This window comes from Peromyscus californicus, unplaced genomic scaffold (assembly GCF_007827085.1).
Source record: "Peromyscus californicus insignis strain IS unplaced genomic scaffold, ASM782708v3 Scaffold_7__1_contigs__length_154581171, whole genome shotgun sequence".
Taxonomy (NCBI): domain Eukaryota; kingdom Metazoa; phylum Chordata; class Mammalia; order Rodentia; family Cricetidae; genus Peromyscus; species Peromyscus californicus.
Genome location: NW_026294595.1, coordinates 99706394 through 99727181, shown reverse-complemented (window position 1 = coordinate 99727181; position 20788 = coordinate 99706394). Strand labels below are relative to the sequence as shown.

At 42.7% G+C, this 20788-nt stretch overlaps 1 protein-coding gene across 2 annotated transcripts in view; it reads left to right on the top strand.

Annotated features, from left to right (window-relative positions):
- Fbn1 (fibrillin 1) overlaps positions 1 to 20788 on the top strand; it is a 211211-nt gene that overhangs the window by 174981 nt on the left and 15442 nt on the right. For both annotated transcript variants that reach the window (XM_052722762.1, XM_052722764.1), the window contains 12 exons: positions 3076 to 3201; positions 4522 to 4638; positions 5850 to 5978; positions 6823 to 6942; positions 8749 to 8874; positions 12401 to 12550; positions 12913 to 12978; positions 13201 to 13317; positions 15021 to 15140; positions 16589 to 16711; positions 18371 to 18502; positions 20560 to 20685. In XM_052722762.1, coding sequence (XP_052578722.1) covers positions 3076 to 3201; positions 4522 to 4638; positions 5850 to 5978; positions 6823 to 6942; positions 8749 to 8874; positions 12401 to 12550; positions 12913 to 12978; positions 13201 to 13317; positions 15021 to 15140; positions 16589 to 16711; positions 18371 to 18502; positions 20560 to 20685 — 1452 coding nt within the window. The remainder of the gene's footprint in view (positions 1 to 3075; positions 3202 to 4521; positions 4639 to 5849; positions 5979 to 6822; positions 6943 to 8748; positions 8875 to 12400; positions 12551 to 12912; positions 12979 to 13200; positions 13318 to 15020; positions 15141 to 16588; positions 16712 to 18370; positions 18503 to 20559; positions 20686 to 20788) is intronic.

Genomic DNA, 20788 nt, shown 5'->3' with positions numbered 1-20788 from the left:
CTGCTCTTCCTCAGCAATTATAAAACTAAGGAATAGAAGTCAAGGTCTAGGTTGATGAACCCAAAGTAGCTAAAGAGAAAAAAAAAAAACAGGAGAATTGTTGAAATACGTAAACTTAGCTTTATAAATGAGATATTTGCAAAAGAAAACAGAGGTCATTTATATAATCAATTGCCTATATCCCTACCCCACCCAGAGATTCCCACCTCCCCACACATATAAAAATCAGTGTTCATGACCAAATTATTACTATTATTATTATATTTGCTTCTACATAATCTCCCTCAGACAGGGGAGGTTTTCACCACCTCCATTTATGCTAGAAGGCTGCACTCCCTTGAGTTGGAGCAGATCTTCCTGTATAAACAGATTACACACACACACACACACACACACACACACACACACACACACACACACACACCCCACTACTACCACCACACCCTTGTCTTCCCAAACATCTCACTGACAAAAATCCCTCCCTGAAGGCAGCATACACCAACAGTCTCATCAGCCTCCCATTACCTACAGTAAGCCGGTGGTTCGGAAAGTGGGCTGGCAACCTTTGTCAGGATGTGGTGTAAGTAAGAAGGGAGTGTGTCGTCAACTTCCATAGGTGGTAAACTCAGTCAACATTTGATGATACCCATAGCTAGCCGCATGACAATGAAGACCCTCATGTTTCAGCTCAGAGGCAAACCAATACTTCAGCCTGGTCTTCATGTAAGCTTCAGCATGGTTACAATCGTTGCACTTTTAAGGTCAGGAAGAATGTGTCACCCTGCTCAGGGCTCACTTCCAAGTGGGTTTCCTGGGGTTTTGTGCATTTGTGAATGAAACAACTCGGAGGGGAGACCATGGTCAGGTTTTCCTTGGCTCTCCTGGCCAGTCGTGATTAAGTGGTAGGAAGTGTGCTGCTCTCTGAAGGGTGTTTTCCATTGTTTAATGAGACCTTGGTGGGAAGAGGGTGTAGAAGCAGAACAAAAAAATCACTTTGTGAATCAAGATTTGTTTTGTTGGGTTTAAAGGAGCATGTGCGAGTAGTCAGCATTCCCTCAATGGAGCTGAGGTTATCCATAAAGTAAACATACAGAACAGGAAAAGTGCGGCTCTCACTGATAGGAAGCACAATACCCCGGTGCCTTTGACCCTAGCTCTACTTCCCTGCATTTTACTTTTAATTTATATTTCTTTGGAGCTGGCTGAAGTAAGTCCAGTTAAAATAAAGAGTGACTGGTCATACTGAGTGTGCCATTTTAGACCATTTACTCTGGCCGTTAAGTTGGGCTATTTATAGACCAACAAAAGTCAACCAGCTACAGCCTACTGCAGCGTAAGCCCTCTGTGTTTTCTTATTGAATGTTAACATAGACTGCATCTGGGACTATGAGATAAATTTGGGTGAGTAGTTTATATAGCCCACAATTCAGCTTCCCTCAGTTATTGGAGCCTTTGAGTTTTGTAACTCTTTGGCCTTGAGGGTTGAAGATTTTATTCTAGAAACATCTTCATTTCCATCTAACTTTTGTTGTTTATTTTTGAGACAGGATCTTACTGTTTAGCTTAGGCTGGTCTCAAGTTCACAATCCTCCTGTCTCAGCTCCTGAGCACTAAGATTGCAGTTGTTGCCCATCATGCCAGGCCACCATCCTGTTTTAAAACATTTTTAAGCACTGCCTTGTCCTGGTAGTTTTTAGGCATAATGCAAAGCATTCTCTTCTGCCTCTATTTAAAATAAAAATAACATGCTGTGAGATTTTAATTTGAATCCATAGGCACGTTGTTTCAAATTCCAAGTCACACTGGTCCTAGCTGTGATTAAAGTGGGGTGCTGAGGGGGAGCTCAGGTCACATTCTGACCTCAGTAGCAAATCCTACCCCTGTAGAAATGTCTCTCCCAGCTACATCCCCAGCCATTTTCTTCTGATCTTGCTTTTTCTGCTTGGGATCCTGCCCCTACTCCAAAGTTTGGCCAAACCTCCCAAGAAACCTCAGATGTAACCTGCTGGGGATTAGAAGTCTGGCTCTTACAGATTGCTAGTTTTCTAGACCCAGAGAAGGGAGCACCCCACTGGTAGGCTCTCTAAAATAGTAGCTTTTGCTTTATCACCAGAACTTCCAAGTACTCCATGTTTTATTATTTTTTTAAAGTCATAAAATGGGATAGAGGAGAGACCTAAGATGAAATATCTGGTCCTTACATACTCCTAAGTCCAGCAACGCCTGATGGTGACCAGCTTGCCTCAAGGGCAGCTCCCTTTTCTGTTCATGAAAGTGAAAAGCCCTTTTCTTTGCCCATCCATTCTTCATTTTGAATATTTTCTCAAATGAGAATAGTGATATTTGCTAACTGTTTTCTCTATAGGCTAGCTTTAGTTTCTGAGTTGTGTGGTCCCAATGCCTCCTGCATTTGAGACTTTTAAACAGTGTCTTGATTGATCTGTTCTGTTTGAAGATGACTGTGAGAAAGGTCTCTGCCAGGGTCAGGCCTTGTTGCTCTGATGTGATGGGGAATGGGTTCTGTAGACCCAGGAGATAAGCGGCCTGGATTTGCAACTAAAACCAGGATGTGCTGGAATGAAAACTCCAGAAGGGAGACAAAGCAGGAAGGCTACGAGCATCTATTCAGTTATGACCTTGTCCCATTTCAGTGACAGCGTAACGTGTTGGACTTCGCTATAAATTTTCAAAGGAAGCCCCACAGTGTCCATGATCTTTCGTACCAAAACCTGGAGACGTGAATTCCACAATCTGAGATGCTGTTTAGGCACCTTATAAAACACTTCTCCCCATTCTAAGTTGTTCTTTTTTTTTTTTTTTTCCTTTTTCAAGATACTTTTGGTGGAGGGAGCTGTTTCATTGGTTGACTTGGTACTAAAGTAAGAACTAACTGATGTCAAAGTGAAAATAGACAGAATGCCTGTGTCTGCTTCACTACCTCCGTTTCAAGTTAGGATTAACTCTCAGGACACTGCCTGGAAAAAAAGCTGTGCAGTGATTTCATGTCCTAAGTCTCTGTGTAAAAAAAACATGCAGATGTACATAGTGTCCACCTAAGATGCCTTTGATTTACAGATCGGAACGAGTGCCAAGAAATCCCCAACATCTGCAGCCACGGGCAGTGTATCGACACGGTGGGAAGCTTCTACTGCCTCTGTCACACTGGCTTCAAGACAAATGCAGATCAAACCATGTGCTTGGGTAAGTGTGTGCTCACAGTCCATGCTTTTCTTCGGAGCTTATTGAAGGACTCACATCTGAGTGAGTGCGAGATTTACTACTATGTTGTTTGTTAATTAGGGTTTTTTTTGTTTTGTTTTTACAAAATAAAGATAAGAGTGGCTATACAGTGACCCACCGCTTCATCTTTGGCAATTCGAGCACATTAACCATCTTCTGTGATATTCATTAAGCTGCCAGTGTGTAGAAATCCTCTTCTTGCAGTTTGGGATCAAGCTTACGGCCTTGGGCACTCTCGGGGAGCCCTCTACTGCTGAGTCACATTCCCAGCCTCAGGAAACTGTGTCTAACTAACAGATAAATTGAGAACTGTGCTGGAACAACAACTTCATTTGAATTAATGCTAACAGTGTGTGGCTTTGGGCAGCATTTATGGAGGGCTCACTTATCAGAGCAGACTCTCTCCATTTGAACTTTCCGGAAACTGCCAATCAAGAACATATCTTAACAAAGAGCTTAGCAAGCCTGGCTGTGGGTGAACACAACAGATCTGCGGTGCCATCCCGATTCTCAGGTGGCTGGTGGAGTGCCTCACTTCTTTGGATGTGATGCTCAGACCACATTCAAGGCCCTGGGAGCTAGCAATAACTTTTCCATCAGATTCACAAATAATTCCCTTTTTCTACTTCCCCCTTAGCATAGTGGGTAAGGAAGACACTCACTGCTGTAGAGAAATGCAAAAATATTCATGTTGCCAGAATCGGCTTCACAGTGCACCAAAGAGAAGAGTCATAGGCCAGCCAAGAAGACAGACAGCGCCAGAGCCTCTGAACTGAGCCAGATTGAGTACCACCTCATCCCTTAGCTGAGTTCAGAGGGATGGCTAAGTTATCACTGATGGGAAAAAGGAGACGTGTCCAAAGTGGCGGGTTAGCCTGATGAGTCACAACATTGGGGTAACTTGGAGTTCCTGAAAGCTGAAGTATGCCAAAGGTGGCGAGAAATGAAGGTCCAGATGCACACAGACATTTTTCCATTTTCAAAGAAAATATTTGCACAAAGTGGCAAGGGTGGAGAATTTGAGAAGCAAATAGAATAAAATTCCTGTCCAGTTCTCATGTCCTCATCTCGCCTCCTCTCACGTGCCAACCAAGGAAGCACTGGACTGCCAAGGTGTAGGCTCTCACCTCAGCCTCTCCAGGGCACCGATGCCATCAACCAGAACATTCCAGCCTCCTGGGGGAGATTCTGTGTGGCCCCCACTGCTCTTCAGCAACAGTGACCACATAATCACTTTTTCCTTTAGTCATGGTGTCTCTCTCTGGCCTTTCTCCCTCCTAGACATAAATGAGTGTGAGAGAGACGCCTGTGGGAACGGGACTTGCAGAAACACAATCGGGTCCTTCAACTGCCGCTGCAATCATGGCTTCATACTTTCTCACAACAATGACTGCATAGGTGAGTGTGCTGGAGATGTCACCAAGTCATGCGTCTGCCTGCATCATGACCAGGGTGCAGGCTGCTCTTTAGTGCAAGCAAACTTCTACCCAACAGTTGTTCGCATGACTGTCAAATGTAACATATTAATTAAAAGTCATGTTTGGTAACCCTATTGCCTTTATTAAACTGTGTATCAGCTGCTATATAGCTACTTTGATTTAAGTTAAATTTCAAGATAAACACTTTAGGTTACAATATGCAAAAGCAGGTCTCTAAATTACACAGTTGAGGAAGGGTGTGGAACTCCTTGCCTAGTTGCTTCTCTGTAGCCTCTCTTCAGATAAACAAGGCATTAAGTGTATCACATTCCCTTTATAAGACACGAAAGGCATTTTCTCTCAGATGCAGAATCTAGATTTAGCTCTATGCATGTACTATAGAAAACACATATACATAAGACATGAAGCAGAAGGGAGAAGGTTTGGGATGAGGAAGGGGCCAGTGGGAGGGCAGGAAGGACAGGGAAGGGTACTAGGAATGTGCATGAGGGCAAGATGCAAGGATAATATGCATGAAACCAACATAATGAAACCCACTGCTTAGACTAAATAATTTAAAGAAGGGATGCTAAGGAACAGCAGCAACTCAAATACTGTCTAGAGTTAGAGGCTAATTATAAATACTTCTAATTGCAATTCTAAAGTATGTCTTCGTCTGAATTATGTATCTAGTAAATCAGTTTTACCTTTTAAAAATAAAATCTGAAACAAAGAGACCAGAAATAGGGGGACAGGCGGGGTTGAGGAAGCATGAGGAAGGCAGAGAGTACACATTAGGATTGAAAGCCAAAGGTCTGGGGGTGAAAGGAGCCTAGGGGGAGTCCAGAAAATCCACAAAAACAAATTTTGTTTGAAAATTTCACGTTGAAACCTAACTCTGTGGATACTAATTACATTTTTTAGCTAAAAAAAATGGAAAAAGGCAAAAAATATACAAGATCTAGGCAAAACTGCTACAAAATTATCATGCTAATTACCAGCTTTAATATGATAATGCAATCTTTTCATCATATTTGGATGGGTTCCTGCAGCTGGGTCTGCGGCTGAAACCAGACCTTCATTGTAATTTCTTATGTTTGGCCAAGTCCACAGAGGCCACCAAAGTTTAGAATGAGGGCTGGGATTTTGACATTTTCTTTGGAACTTAACGAAGTTTTTTTTTTTTTAAAGATGTTGATGAATGTGCAACTGGAAATGGGAACCTTTGCAGAAACGGCCAGTGCGTCAACACGGTGGGGTCCTTCCAGTGCAGGTGCAATGAGGGCTACGAGGTGGCTCCCGACGGGCGGACCTGTGTGGGTGAGTGCAGGGCTCAGGAAGACCCTGAGAGGAGGGGCGAGAGGGGCAGGCCAGTCCCGAGGGTCAGCTGTGACATGTGCAGATAAGGAAAATACTAAATGGCATAGGTGTGGTGTGTGTGTGTGTGTGTGTGTGTGTGTGTGTGTGTGTGTGTGTGTGTGTGTAAAACAGAAAAATAAATATAGAATTACGAATTCAGGAGCAGTGTTGGGAGAACATGGGGAGGAGTTGGAAGGAGCCTGGGAAGGTGAAAAGTATGCAAATACATTGTACTTATGAAATCCTCAAATTTAAAAAGAAAGGAAGGAAAACAGTCCCTGAGAAAATGTCCCCAGAGGCCCAACACAGAATCAGGCAGTCTCTGTTCTAATCCCGCTATGGGCAGCTAGAGGGGAAAAAAAAGTAATCTTACCTGTAAAGACTTTATTTTTAATTTTAAAAAAATGCATACATATTATTTCCCCTCTTGTTTTAAAATTATATTATAGTAACAGAAAACATTTTAACTGTTAATTGTTACACATAATAGCTGTGATGCTTTATATTTTGCTCAAAATACCTCTCCAGAGATAAGTTCACAGAATCATTTAAATATCTTTTAAAACCCCTTTCACACAGTACACTTCTCTTGGAATACTTAATTTGTGGCAGATAGAATGAAATTTGGCTGTATCGCACACTTTGGAAAGCTTTTAAAGCAATTGCTTTCTCCTTGGGAGACTTTTATGGCTTTTAATGAGCTGTGTGCTTTCTCTGGTTTAATTCCGGTTCCTTTGACGAGTTTGCTCTGTTTGATGGAAATCATATCAGCAGAAGCCTCTCTCCGGCTTTCTTTTGTCTGCAGATATCAATGAATGTGCTCTGGATCCTGGGAAATGTGCGCCTGGAACCTGTCAGAACTTGGATGGCTCCTACAGGTGCATTTGCCCACCTGGGTATAGTCTACAGCAGGACAAATGTGAAGGTAAGGGGCTGCTGATGGGAAATGAGAAGGATTGGGGCATTGCACTAGAATCACTGACATCACAAATTTCTGCAATGGCGATTTCAGTTTGGAATACTTTTATATTTATTTTTTAAAATCTAAGTCAGAGGCTATGACTTATGACCTCATCCTCTGTCGAGACAGGAGCAGGTAGTTCTGCTCACTGGGGGTGTGAGTTTTCTCCATGCACAAGCTGCTTTGGTGACCCTGGCTCTTTCCCATTGATGGTGTTCCATAATTTGATGATTTCAAGTGGCCATAGTTGACAACTGAAAACAGCTCCCACATCCGCTTAAGCTCCTAAGGTTGGGTTAAAGCAGTTGTATAGTTTGTCTATGATTTCTGCAGTTGTAGGTTGGTAGAATGTGTTTAGGGAATAGATTCTCAGCAAATTTTACAGGGCATTCCATTTCTATGCTCTCAGCACAGATTCCTTCTCATTAAGTGAAGGATAGTCATTATAGGAACTTCATAAATAAATAAGGTTGGATGGATTCTCAAGAAGTCACATAGTTCACAGCCCTACCTTTAAACAGGTCTGCCAGTCATCACAATGGGTTGGTTTTCTCTACTTTTAATACTGTCAGTGAGAAATTTTATTACAAATCCAATTTATACCACCTTTCAGTGGTGATATTTTAAGCAAAAACATTTTATCAAAATGAAGTCTAAAAGAGTTGTTGAAATTTTTTTCTTTTTTTTTTGAAAAGTGTTTATTTTATATATATGAGTGTTTTGCCTTTTGAGAACAAAGTCATGTAAATACATCTTGGTGTAAGCAGAACTGCACAGATCTGAAGCACAAGAGTTCCATGACCCAAAAGATGTTTAATATATTTGGAAAAAATTTTAACTAAGACAGTACAGCCCACATTTAAGACTAATCCCTTCCTTCACTATGAATTCTGGCTGAAAGTCACAGGAAATGGGTGAGTTTGTTACAGTAGAGTGGTTATGCTTTTCCCAAAAGTAGAATGATCATGTAACTTACTCACTAAACCCGGATAATTTTGAAAGAGAAAGGGGATATGTAATTACAGTCAGGCCAACGTACACAGGCTAGGAGTCTCTTGGGAAAACTCTTATGACACATTGGTTGCCCAAGCCACTCTGAATTCTCAATGGGTTACCCCTTACAGTGATAGGATGTACTAAGTGCTGAAGAAAAGAGCCCTTAATTCATATGTCTCCCTTTCTAGATAGCTCTGTGATGAAGGAATAGTCCTGGTCTATACAAGAAAGGGATTTTCATATCTTCAGAAAAACTGTCTTGCAGATCCAAGTCATCTTGGATGGGATTGTGCTTATTTATATGGCTATTAATGTTTTTAAGGCTGCAGCATGGGGTGTTGGGGAAGGCTCCATCAGTGAGTGGAGGGAAATCAGCTTACACTGAGATCAGCCATGGACTTGTGCTGTCCAGTGATGAGGCAGGGTGTTGGAGTTCTGACCTCTCTCCCAGGTTAGTGTGGTGTGGAGTTGGTGCAACATCTCTAATTGGTTGTGCACCTCCATGAGTAAGGGATTTGTTATTTCTGTGACTTGCTCTGCACCTCCATGATTAAGGGGTTGGTTATTACAACTCTTAGAAGGTTATTGCAGATTCTATTTTACATCAAGATCTGTCCAAAGTAACTTCTAAAAATTCACTTTAAAATAATATCACAGGCAATCGCTTCCCTGTTGGAAGGGTTCTGAAGCCAAACACTGAACATGTACGTTTTCAATTTGGTGAGTAATGGAGTCTCCATGACGTTCTGACTCTGACATGTATAACTCTTTTAGATATCGATGAGTGTGTTGAAGAACCAGAAATCTGTGCCTTGGGGACCTGTAGCAACACTGAGGGAAGCTTCAAATGTCTGTGTCCAGAAGGGTTCTCCCTCTCCTCAACTGGAAGAAGGTGCCAAGGTAAATGCTTCGGACTTTCATTGTTCTGTGTTTATTTGTTGCGGTCTTATGTTTTAAACATGGCAAAGCTCTGACTCTTCGTGAACGGGAAGATGTTTCATTCACCCACAGGTCTAATGATTTCCATATGCCCAAAGGTTCATTTTTACTTTTGAGGTTAAAAAACTCATCCATCAAGTTTCAGTCGCTTATACAACTTCCCTGGCACTTGCAACCCTCTCCCTACTCCAAGCACAGATGCTCACAGGCTTCTTGGCGGGGTGTCCTCAAGAGTCACTGACACCCCAAAACCTGGAGGAGATCAACTGGAGGAATCTGCAGCCTACATGAACGTGGGTGCAAACCGAGACCCTCAGACAGAAAAAATGCAAACTGATCACTTGTCCCCAGAGAAAGATGCCCATCTTTTCCTCACAGATTCTCTGGGGAAACAGAATAACACTTGTCAGTGGCAAAAATATTCAAGAGCTTGCCAGATTAGCTTTAAAATAAAAGGAAAAAAAAAACTTTAAAGGATTCTGAAAGTAAACACAAAACAATGTTTGGTTAAAACCCAGAAACTTGTTTAGACATTCCTAAACAATGCAATTGTTATTTGGCTCTGCTTATACAAACGAGTTCAGTGAATTACAGGGTGGGGAAGGCCCATAAGTGTTTACATTTAGAATTTCTGTCAGTGTCCATATGTTGCTTTGTCCTTTTATTTGTTTGTTTGTTTGGTGTGTGTGGTTTGCTTCATGTCACCAAATAATAGGTTTAGAATATAATTTAAGATTCTAAAATATGGCTTTGGGGTTCTAGGCCTGCCAAGTTTTAGCCCAGAGAAGCCATTTAATGGTGTAGAAATGCAGTTTGCTCACCCAAGACATACCAGTACCCATCCAAGCAATCCTCCTGTGTGCACCACCAAGTTTTATTGTCTCCGCATCTCCTGTGAACGCTTGTCATTGTTTGTTTGCTTGCTTGTTTGTTTTTTGAGACAGGGTTTCTCCGAGTAGTTTTGGTGCCTGTCCTGGACCTCACTCTGTAGACCAGACTGGCCTCGGACTCACAGAGATCTGCCTGGCTCTGCCTCCCCACTGCTAGGATTAAGGCGTGCACCCCCCCCCCCCCCGGTGTTGTTGTTATTATTATTCTGTCTGGCTCTGGTTTTACTTTTTCAGTTGATCATTGCAGAAGTATGACGGGGAAAGTTGCAAATTCCCTGGTCAATTTGATCTCGTAGCGCACTATCAGAAGACCGTAAGTGTTTCAGAATGGTGATTGGGGTACAGCTGTATTCAATAGGTAATCTGCCTGTGTGCTACAGGCCAGTCCAGATCCAGCCTGACTCCTGCCCCCTCGTTTGTGTCTTTGGCTTGGCCTGCATTCGGAAAGAAAGCAGTGAGAAGCCAGGTGCGAGTCTGCTGATGTGGCAAGCCAGGGGAAACTCCAAGGCTATTAATTCAATTTGCACTGGCCTGTCACAGGGCAAGCTGACATCGCAGGCAGAACCAGTCCAGCTGCGAGAACCCTGCCACATACTCAGCCAGAACTGAGGAATGCAAGTGGGGACTTTCATAATTCCAAAGAAATCTCAGAGGTCAGAAAAGGCTGTTTGCAGATGGACGGGTAACAGGCATCCTAGTGAGCTGGCTGAAGTGTCCCTACAAGCACAGAGCTGTTTCTCCATGTAGGGCACCTTTGAGTGATAAGCTCACCTAGAGGATCAATATGACAGAAAGAAAGCAAGTCTCCTACTCAGTGTAGGTTCTGCTGGGACCTGAAAATTCAAAACCGGGATTTTTCTTGTAAGGTGAAAATTTTTCTTGTAAGGAATCAGGTTTCTATTAGCCATAAAGTGAGAAAGTTCCACAGATTTGGGGTTTTGCAGCACCAAATGTCACTGTACTCAGGGAGCAAACTCTGGTGCTCAACGCCGCATTAAAAAGTAACATTCTTACCTGCGAGATTCAGGGGAAGGAATCTGTCATTTTGATGGACCTGGGACTTCATGCATTTGAGTCTCCGTCTGAATCCAGGATATTTATTTTCTTTTGGTGCAGAGGAGAATGGTGGAGGAGATAAAACCGGGTCTAGAGTAAGGTCAGCAATCCGAGGACAGTTGTAGGAAGATGTGGTAAAAACAACACTGTTTATGCGGAACACTGGCCGTGACAAAGAACTGGAAGAATAAAGCACATGAAAAGGGGTGTCCGCAAGAAACGAGCACTAGTCGAATCTTGACATTCCTCCACAAAGGAAATATTGGTGGCAAGCCCTGCTATGAGAGGATGCTTTCTGGGCTGAAAAACTGATGGGAGAGAATGCAGAAGTCAGAGGTGGTCGAAACTAAAGAAAAAAAAAAAAGGAATGGTACAAACGGGTGCAGGAGCCTGTCCTCAGACCTGCAGATTTTAGCCACCGTGTAATAAAGGAGGAGCTGTGCAAGGCTCTGGAAGTCAAGTTTGAAGAAGACACATTCCAGACCCCTAGATGAGCTCACTGCTCAGAGCTACTCAATCTGTTCTGTAAGAACTGGAAAAGTCGGCTTCCAAAATTATGTCATGCAACATTGGAACATTTCATAAGAAAGAGCCCTCCTCTTCCCTGGTGTTGCCAGAGCAGTAATGAATATAAAGCAATGCACGTATTCTTTGAAAGGACGGTGACTCTTCTGCACCCACCCATAGCCCTGCCTCTTGCCTTCCTCTTTCTTCTTTCTAGGGCACTAAACAGGTTCCGGGTGGAAATTTAATTTTGATGGAGCTGTGCACACGAGTGTAAAGTCTGCAGAAAAGTCCCACTTGAGTTTTGTCCCCACAATTCCATAGGTAGCTACTTCAGCGAATGCCCCCTGGTGGCACAGTTGGCCAGTCCACACACTTAGCACTTCTTTGTTTGTTCTGTGCTGTGGTGTGGGGTTTTCTTTGTTTCTGGGGTGTGTAGGATACAGAATGACGATATGTCTTAGGACCAGGAGGCTCTCCTGCCTTAGCCTGCTTGCTGAAAGTTGTATAAAATCCATACAAGAAAAGCCATCGTGAAGGGACTTCTTCATGAGTCATTCTATCTGGGGATGTTCCTGTCCTGAGTCATTACTGAAAGTCTGTTAAGACTGACGTGGTTGTAGTATTCATATCAGCTTACTTTGAAGTAGTGGGTAAACTGAGGAATAAGGGCCGGGCAGTGGTGGCGCACGCCTTTAATCCCAGCACTCGGGAGGCAGAGGCAGGCGGATCTCTGTGAGTTCGAGGCCAGCCTGGTCTCCAAAGCGAGTTCCAGGAAAGGCGCAAAGCTACACAGAGAAACCCTGTCTCGAAAAACCAAAAAAAAAAAAAAAACTGAGGAATAAGTATAAAGCAACATAAATTTGTCTGTCCTATCTTACTGTTGGTTCCCTGTGACATTACGGTCTCAGCTCTTTTGTAATTCCAGTCATTTGTGGAATACAGCTATGGTTAATGAGAGTGTGCGTTGACCCGCTATCATACAATGGAGGTTCAGTAGGAAAGCAACTGAAGTGTACTGTGGATGTGCATTGCAGATCTGCGAATGAGCTACTGTTATGCGAAGTTTGAAGGTGGAAAGTGTTCATCACCCAAATCCAGAAACCATTCCAAGCAGGAGTGCTGCTGTGCTTTGAAGGGAGAAGGCTGGGGAGACCCTTGTGAGTTGTGCCCCACTGAGCCAGATGGTGAGTCGAACACCCTTGTTTCTCTTTGCGTGATCCCATGTACATAGGACCATGAAATGAATAACAGTGTAAGCCTTAAAGGCAATAGGATCATCAAATTCCAAGTGTAATCAGAATGTTTGTTAGACATATTTTTATCAAAGGAGCCTGGTAATTATTTTCCTTTTTAAATTATGTTAAAATCAGTCAGATGAAGAATAGGCACATCATTTGGAGTCTTGGTAATATCTCCTTGTTTCTGGGTGTCCTATTCAATCTCTCAGTGTGTGCAGCATGTGGCCAAACTCCACAATGGATGGGGGCCTAGGAAGCCTGTTATTGTCCCTGGTCTGCCCCCTAATGAGTGCATATCTCCACCACAGAGGCTTTCCGCCAGATCTGCCCCTTTGGAAGTGGGATCATCGTGGGCCCCGATGACTCAGCGGTTGGTGAGTGCTCCACGCTAGGTCCTCCCTGCCTCTTCTTTGTCCTTCCTCCAGGTCTTATTTCTCCACATCTACCTGGGAGGAGTAATCTCTTCTAGTTGTTGTTACATCTCTTGGATGATAGCTGTATTGTGATATTAGATATTCACCGAGTGAACAAACCGAACTGACAATAGTTTAAGAAAAATACCTTGTTTTTCATTGTTTTTTCTTCCTTCCCTTAAGATATGGATGAATGCAAAGAGCCTGATGTCTGTAAACATGGACAGTGTATCAACACAGATGGCTCCTATCGCTGCGAGTGTCCCTTCGGTTACATTCTAGAAGGGAATGAATGTGTGGGTGAGTAGTGGCTCAGCCTCTTCCTTTGGAATTGTACTATGTAAGAATTGAGCTACTTGGCTTTGGCTCTACCAAGGTTGAAGTCTAGTTTTGTTCCTCCATTGAGGAATTCTTCAATTAGATGGTTAGCTGGTCCCTACCCTGTGCTAGGTAGGGAGCTACCGCAGTGAACCAAGCAAGGACGGTCCTTCCTTGCATGGCCCTTGTAGTCTAACTTGGACAGCAGACAATAGACGTGTCTTAAGAGATACTAAAAAGGACAACAGCAAACAGAAGTCTTAGGACAATAAAAATGCACTGTTTTGGGCCATAATTTATACTTCTGATATGCAGAAATACAAATTTTAAATGCATCTTGCATATTTGGCAGTATGAAAGACCACTCACCCCATTCAATTTCTTGTTTCGGACTTTTCATTAAAATGTCCAAGAATGGCTCCTGTATGGACCATTGACTCTTAATTACATTGACTGTAAGCTAGATTCAAGTGTTATGGATAAGGACTCTAAAGCGATGTTGCTGTAATATGGATTAAGTGTGATGTCAACACTGAATGTCTGTCTGTACAAATTAAAACATACTGTCTTCACATAAGGAGTGGAGGTCTGAAGACTGCAGTGCAGGCTGAGGGTGGGAACCTGAGTGTCTTAGCCACCCTCTCGCACTTGAGTGTGTCATTGTGCAAATGAAGTGATTTGTTTCACATTATACTGGCAGCTCTAAACTGCAATGACACTGTCGTTTTTATTAAATCAAAGGAGACACAGTATTCTTGGCCCTAAAGTGTGGTTTAATAGCAAAACAGAAACAATTTTATCAATGTTACCTTTTTGGAACCTTTAGTTTGCTACTGTGTATGTGCAAAAGGAGCCTCTTTGCCTAGAAGTAACCCTTACCAAGAGCTCACTGTTTTCCTGGTCTTTAGATATCTAAAATAGCAGTGCTGTTTCTAAAAATATGGCTCTTTCTTTCCCAAGGGAAAATGTTCTCCCTAAGGCCCGAGTCAGGAATAAGAACAGTGGATGTTCCAGGTGGATGGGTTAGAAGACATCTGTATTTTTTAGAGTTTTTTTTTCTTGGTAAAATGTGTTCTCTCTCCACAGTTGTTTAGAAAGGTCATGGCCTAAACATATTTTCTTTTTTTTCCTAGCCTTTTTTTTCTGTCTAATGTAAAACATCTGGTTTTAACAGATTCAACAAAATCTACTTGAATGTTGGTTTTTATCCAGTATATTAATTCTATTTAACCTTAGGTCTCTTATTTTGCGTAAGTTTAGTCTTCTATTTTATATCTGGCAAGACTCCATCATATGTAAGACTGCTTGTGCAGTGATGTAATATGGGGACAGTTGGAGATTTTTGTCTTCAAACTAGCAGAAACCCCTGGCTGCATGTAGGAACTTTATTCTAGTCATCAGAGCATCTACTCCCAGTGAAAGATGCACTTCTTCATAAGGCCAGGCTGCAGAAAACCACATGGGAAATATATCGGCTAGACATTCAGCTCTCTCATTGTCTCTGCCATTGAGCAAGGGCAACTCCAGGTATGAACCTGAGATCAGAAGGCATGCGCACTCTCACCTGGCAAGAACGGGAGATCTAAGCAAGACGATGCAGATCCAGGAATGAGGACAGAATGAAAAGTGATACCTGAGTCCATTTTTGTCTCCACTCATTTTATCTCTACTTGGATCACTTGCAGATACTGATGAATGTTCCGTGGGCAATCCTTGTGGAAATGGGACCTGCAAGAATGTGATCGGAGGTTTTGAGTGTACCTGTGAGGAGGGATTTGAGCCTGGTCCAATGATGACATGTGAAGGCAAGTACCTCCAGTACAGAAGACTTGGTTGCCTATGCTGATCATGGGAACAGTTGCTTGACTACAGTTCTTCATCAAATAGCTTTCATAATTATTTAAGAATCAAGAACATCTGAGCCTAGCAGGCTGTTGCATCATTTCTTCTCTGTGTGACCTCATCTTTACAGGAAGTATAAAAAAAATATATAGGTGGCTATTGACAGAAGTTATACTGTCTATATCAGGGTGCTTACCAGTGTGTCTCTGTTGCTTGCATTTCAGTATGACCCCTGTCTCATTTACCACCTTCTGTCTTATTTCTATCTTCTCTCTTTGTTGTTGTTGTTTCCAAGGGTTTTTTTCCTCCTCTTTTGTGTTGTCCTTTTCTCTTTTTAGAAACATCTGCAGACAGAGCTAGATAACCACTGATGTCCTGTGGTCATCTGGAGGCAATCCCAGGGAGAGGTTGCCTAACCCACAGAAGCATCTGAAAATTATTTGTCAGTATGACTGCCTAGAAGGGAGTATGGAAAAGAAGGAAAGGCTAGGGAGTGCCAAAGAGTGGTTGGTCCCTAGACAATTTGCCTTAGCACACTCCCCTCCCCCAGGAAATTGTGAGGAATGCAAACTTTCTGGCCTCATTCTAGATCAGTGAATCACAAACTCTAAAAGTAGGGCCCAGCAGCTGTCCAGAAGAACCATGTGCTCTTCAATATGAGGGTCACTGGGGTAAGAGAAGAATGGAGGGGAACATTGGTGCTGAAGGGAGGCCTTCCCCAGAGAGGTGTGAGCCTTTAGAAGTTGTGAATAAACTGTGACCTGGACATTCAGTCCTGTTCTCCATCCACATCATTGTTCTTGGGAAGCAACATGATTATTGAGGTGGTTTGTTTTCACCCTCTTACTTTTGGAAAATGCGTCCTGATATTTCTATACCATGAAGTCTAGAAGAGTAATTTTGCCCAGTAAAGGTAAAGCCATTCTTTAATCAGGGCTAGAACCTGGGCATCTGTGTAAACTGCATTTCTCTAAGTATATAATCACCCGAATACTCTGGGCAGAAGAATCCCCGCTGTCCCATAGGAACCTTTGTTTGGGGAAGGAGAAGTGGCTAAGAGTATTAGAGGACTCAGCTTCTCTGACCGTAATTGCTTTAGTTGAAGGAAGCAAAGGTGATCCATAGTCCATGTACAAAGGAAGAGGCAACTGGTCAACCTGAGCCTTCCAAGTATGCAAGGTGGACCTTTTGTTTCTCATTCATGCAAATTCATAATTGCACCAGGACAACAAGCTTGGGGGCAGTACTGAGAAATACAGACATATGGCCACCATATTTATGCCAAAAATAAAACAATCAACTCATTTTTATAACTTTCTGGAAAGGAAGACTTCCAACTTGTAAGAAAAGTACATTTCTCTCTGTCATTTTTGGTGTCATTGATCAACTATTTTGCTTTCTTTTGCTGCAGATATAAATGAATGTGCCCAGAACCCTCTACTCTGTGCCTTCCGGTGTGTAAATACCTATGGGTCCTATGAATGCAAATGCCCTGTTGGATACGTTCTGCGAGAAGACAGGAGGATGTGCAAAGGTGAGGGTCCTGTTAGACCTCATTCAAGCCAGAACATTCTGTCTCTGTGCATGAGGGCAGATGTCCCAAAGCTTCCCTTGGTAGACCAGGGCTGGGAAATGAGTGTAGTCTCCTAATCCATAGCAAATATAAAGGCTGCCATTTCTTCCTTTGCCCCTAGATTGTAACAAGAGGCACAATAAGCCCAGTGAGGGCTGCACTGCAGACCTTGGATGAGTTTGCTATGTATTACATGTCTATGATATGTCAGTCATCCTATGAAGTTGTACATATTCTCTGTACAAAGATATTTTCCAGTATCCTCAGAGCTCAATATGTAGAAGTAGATACAAAAGATGAAAATATAAATAAATAATCCTAGTATCATAAATATGATGAGAGTTGTATATACCAAATGTTCTGAGAGGGACTGAAGAGATGACTCTGCAATTGAGTGTGCTTGCTGCTCTTGCAGAGGACCGAATTCAGTTCCTAACACTCCCATCAGGCAACTCACAACTGCCTGTAACTCCAGCTCCAGGAGATCTGACATCCTCTTCTGGGATTTAAGGGTACCTGGATGTAGATACATACATACACATTAATAAAAAGAAATCTTAAAAAACAAAAGAACAAAATGCTCAGAGGATATAACATAACAGGTATCTGAGAACCCAAGGGAAGAAAGAGATACTACATTTCAAAAATTTGGGGACAAACCTATGTTCCTCAATGCATTTCCGTTAAAAAGTCTTACTGAACACTGACAATCTCTAGAGCGTGGAACCAGGCTGAATCATGGGAACTGGGGTTATTCTTGAAGAATCCAGATTTGCTCTTTTAATGAGCAGACATCTTGTCTCTCAAAATGGCTAAAGTCCAGTTTTGTATGAAGTGGAAGCTCCCCTGACTGAGAGTGCCTCACTATGCAGAATCAAGTACAAGTGCCTGAGCTTAGAATGTGGAAGGAAGAAGGAAGAGGGGGACGTGCAAAAGCAGAGAGAGAGAGAGTACAACCAATCCAAAGAGATGGGAATGAAGGAGGGAGAACTTAGATGCTCTCTTAGAACTCAGATGGAGAATAAGATGCTCAGGAACACTTGTCTTTTCCTCAAATTAAAACTAAACCTTCACTTACACAATGACTATTCTGATATTGTATTATACTAATTAGATTAGTTAATACTACCATATTAAAATAATAGCATATAATATATTGCATCATAATAATTATTATGTAACAGATTTGTTTTGATATTATAACCCATGATATTTATAACACATAACATCATTATGTTATCACACTGCAGTTTTAATACTTTTATCATTGTTATGAAATAACATTGTATTATAATAAATAATGTAGGGCCCTTTTACTCTATTTAGTCATAAGAATTTAAATGCTTCAACAAGCAAGTATGAAATGTAAAGCAAGGGAATCCAGAAAGGGCCTGCATAGAGCATCATGCTTCTGATGAGGTCATCAGTTGTCAGGAAGCATTTTCTTCACCAAGTTCAAAGGTGGTTAGAATATTCCCTCCCATTTTTAATATATCAATGCCCAACAGATGCCAAAGGAAATAAGCTCAGTGTTAAAATAACAGAGATAATCATCTTGGATTTAAAGGGCCAGCATCCAATGCCGCTTGTTTGTAAGTTGTGATTATGCATTCTTTCCAGATGAGGATGAGTGTGCAGAGGGAAAACATGACTGTACTGAAAAGCAAATGGAGTGCAAGAACCTCATAGGCACCTACATGTGCATCTGTGGCCCTGGGTACCAGCGAAGGCCTGACGGAGAGGGCTGCATTGGTAAGGTTATCTCTGTACAAATGCCTCGTTATGAACTTGAAGTAAGAGAGGACAGAAGTGACCTGAACTCTGAGTCTTTGCCTCATCTCATAGCTCATGCTGGAGAGGCCTTGCTGTCCTCTCCTCTGGGCTGGCCTCCCCCTATTCTCTTGGCCTGTATTGATGCTAGGGTTGGGCCACCCACTTTTGACCCTTGCCCTTTTGTGCATGTGGCCATCAGGAGACAGCTCTTTCCGCTGATTGCCCTCACCACTGTTGACTCAATTGTCTTACTAACATCCTGTGCCAGAGCCCCCTGAACCAGGACTGTCTCTAAGCCAGGGGCTCTAACTTGAAGAAATCTGCTGTTACCTTGAGGTGGGTCCAAGCACAGGTATTTAAAAGCTCCCTGGGTGATACTAATGTGTATCCTGTATTGAGACTCACAACCTTAGACTGGGGAATGGCAAACTGCCACTTCTTTTGTGAATAAAGTTTTATTAAAACACACTTTTAGCAATCCATGTGCATGTCATAGTGGTTGTTTCTATGCCACAGAGGCAATCAGGTAGTTGCAGAAGAGACCATAGGGCTTATAAAACCTAACATATTTACCATCCAACCTCTTCTAAAAAGATTTCTTAACATTTGCTTGAGACAGCAAATACAGGAGAAAATAGGACGCTCTCACATGTGCTTTTAGAAGTAAACGACATCAAAAGATATATTTTATGTTGTCAGTGACAAAAAGATTGTTTCCCATTATCCTGGCATTCTCTAAGATACATAACTGACTGGTAATTTTAAGAGCAGACTCTGAAAGCTCAGAGGAACCAACTGGGGCCCAATGGTCACATAATGAACCCTCCCGGACCCGTAGGTCACAGGCTCAGCTGCAGTCTGAGCTTCCAGAGGAGGTGGGCCTCCCCTCACACATTCAGATTCCTTTGGTCTGAGGTCAGCATGGGCAGTGGGACTTTTGTTTGTTTCCATTCTGGGGGTTGAACCTACGGCTTTCCATGTGCTAGGAAAATGCTCCAGACTAAACTGCATGCCCGGGCCATTTGGGTTTTTATTCCACGATAGAGTTTACAAACCTCCCAGCATGGCCTTGGGGTCCCCCTAGAACCTTTGATTTTCTGTTCGCACACCGCAGGCTCCCAAGCCTGCGCCATCAGGATTGGCTGAGTGTTGGGGTTTGTAAGCAGTTCTCATACAGCTCTGGTGTCACTTCCCCATTCTCGGCCTCTGTCAGCGAGATCCCTGTTCTCGGGACCGTAAGCTGTTCTCCAATGGAAGAGAACTGGGGGAGTTAGTTCATGGTCTTCAGCTCTGAACAACCACCAGATAATCCAAAGATACTCTGACTATTTTAGTGGTTTTTTTTAATCAGGGATATTAAATTATGTCTCATCATTTCTCAATAATATTGCTGAAGTGTTACAAACAAGCCCTGTTGAAGCTGAAGATAGATCCAGACAAAGGCTCCTGGGTCAGCACAACTTACTGACATTATTTTGATGAAGTCATAGATCTCTTTAAAATGACAATCAAGTTTCAGTGGCCCCTCCAGTGTGTCAACTCACCTTTCAGGAATCTTCTATATGTACAGATAGGGCAAGAGTTAAGTAAAAAATGTAAGTGTGCCTAAAATGCTGCTGTTTGACTTTAGATGTATCAACAATATGCTCATGGATGCCTTACAAGAACAGTGTGTGTGTGTGTGTGTGTGTGTGTGTGTGTGTGTGTGTGTGTGTGTGTACTTTTATGTGCATAATCTATCTCTGGAAGGGCACTTCAGAAATTGGCAGTCTGGGGCAGGGATGGGGTTGAGGGGGGTGCTCGTTATTTGGTGGCTGAGGAATACAGAGGAAAAGGAGAACTTGATGGATTTTCTTCCTGACCTTTCCTGGATTTCCAGTTTTTAACCAGGTGAATAGGTTTGCAAAGTAAATTGAGAGAGTGAGAGAAGAGAAAGAGGAAGGAAGGGAGGGAGGGAGGGAGGCAGGCAGGCAGGAACAAGAAAAACACAGTCTTTCTATAAAATGTCTGATGATTCCTGTTCTCTGTCTCCACAGATGAGAATGAGTGTCAGACCAAGCCCGGGATCTGTGAGAACGGGCGTTGCCTCAACACCCTGGGGAGCTACACCTGTGAGTGTAATGATGGCTTCACAGCCAGCCCCACGCAGGATGAGTGCCTGGGTGAGTACCTGCCTGCCCCTGCTGTTGCCTTCCCTCAGCCTCCATGCTGGGACACTCGAAAACAGTATTTCTGGTTTGAAATAAGAGAAAACATTCCTCCTTG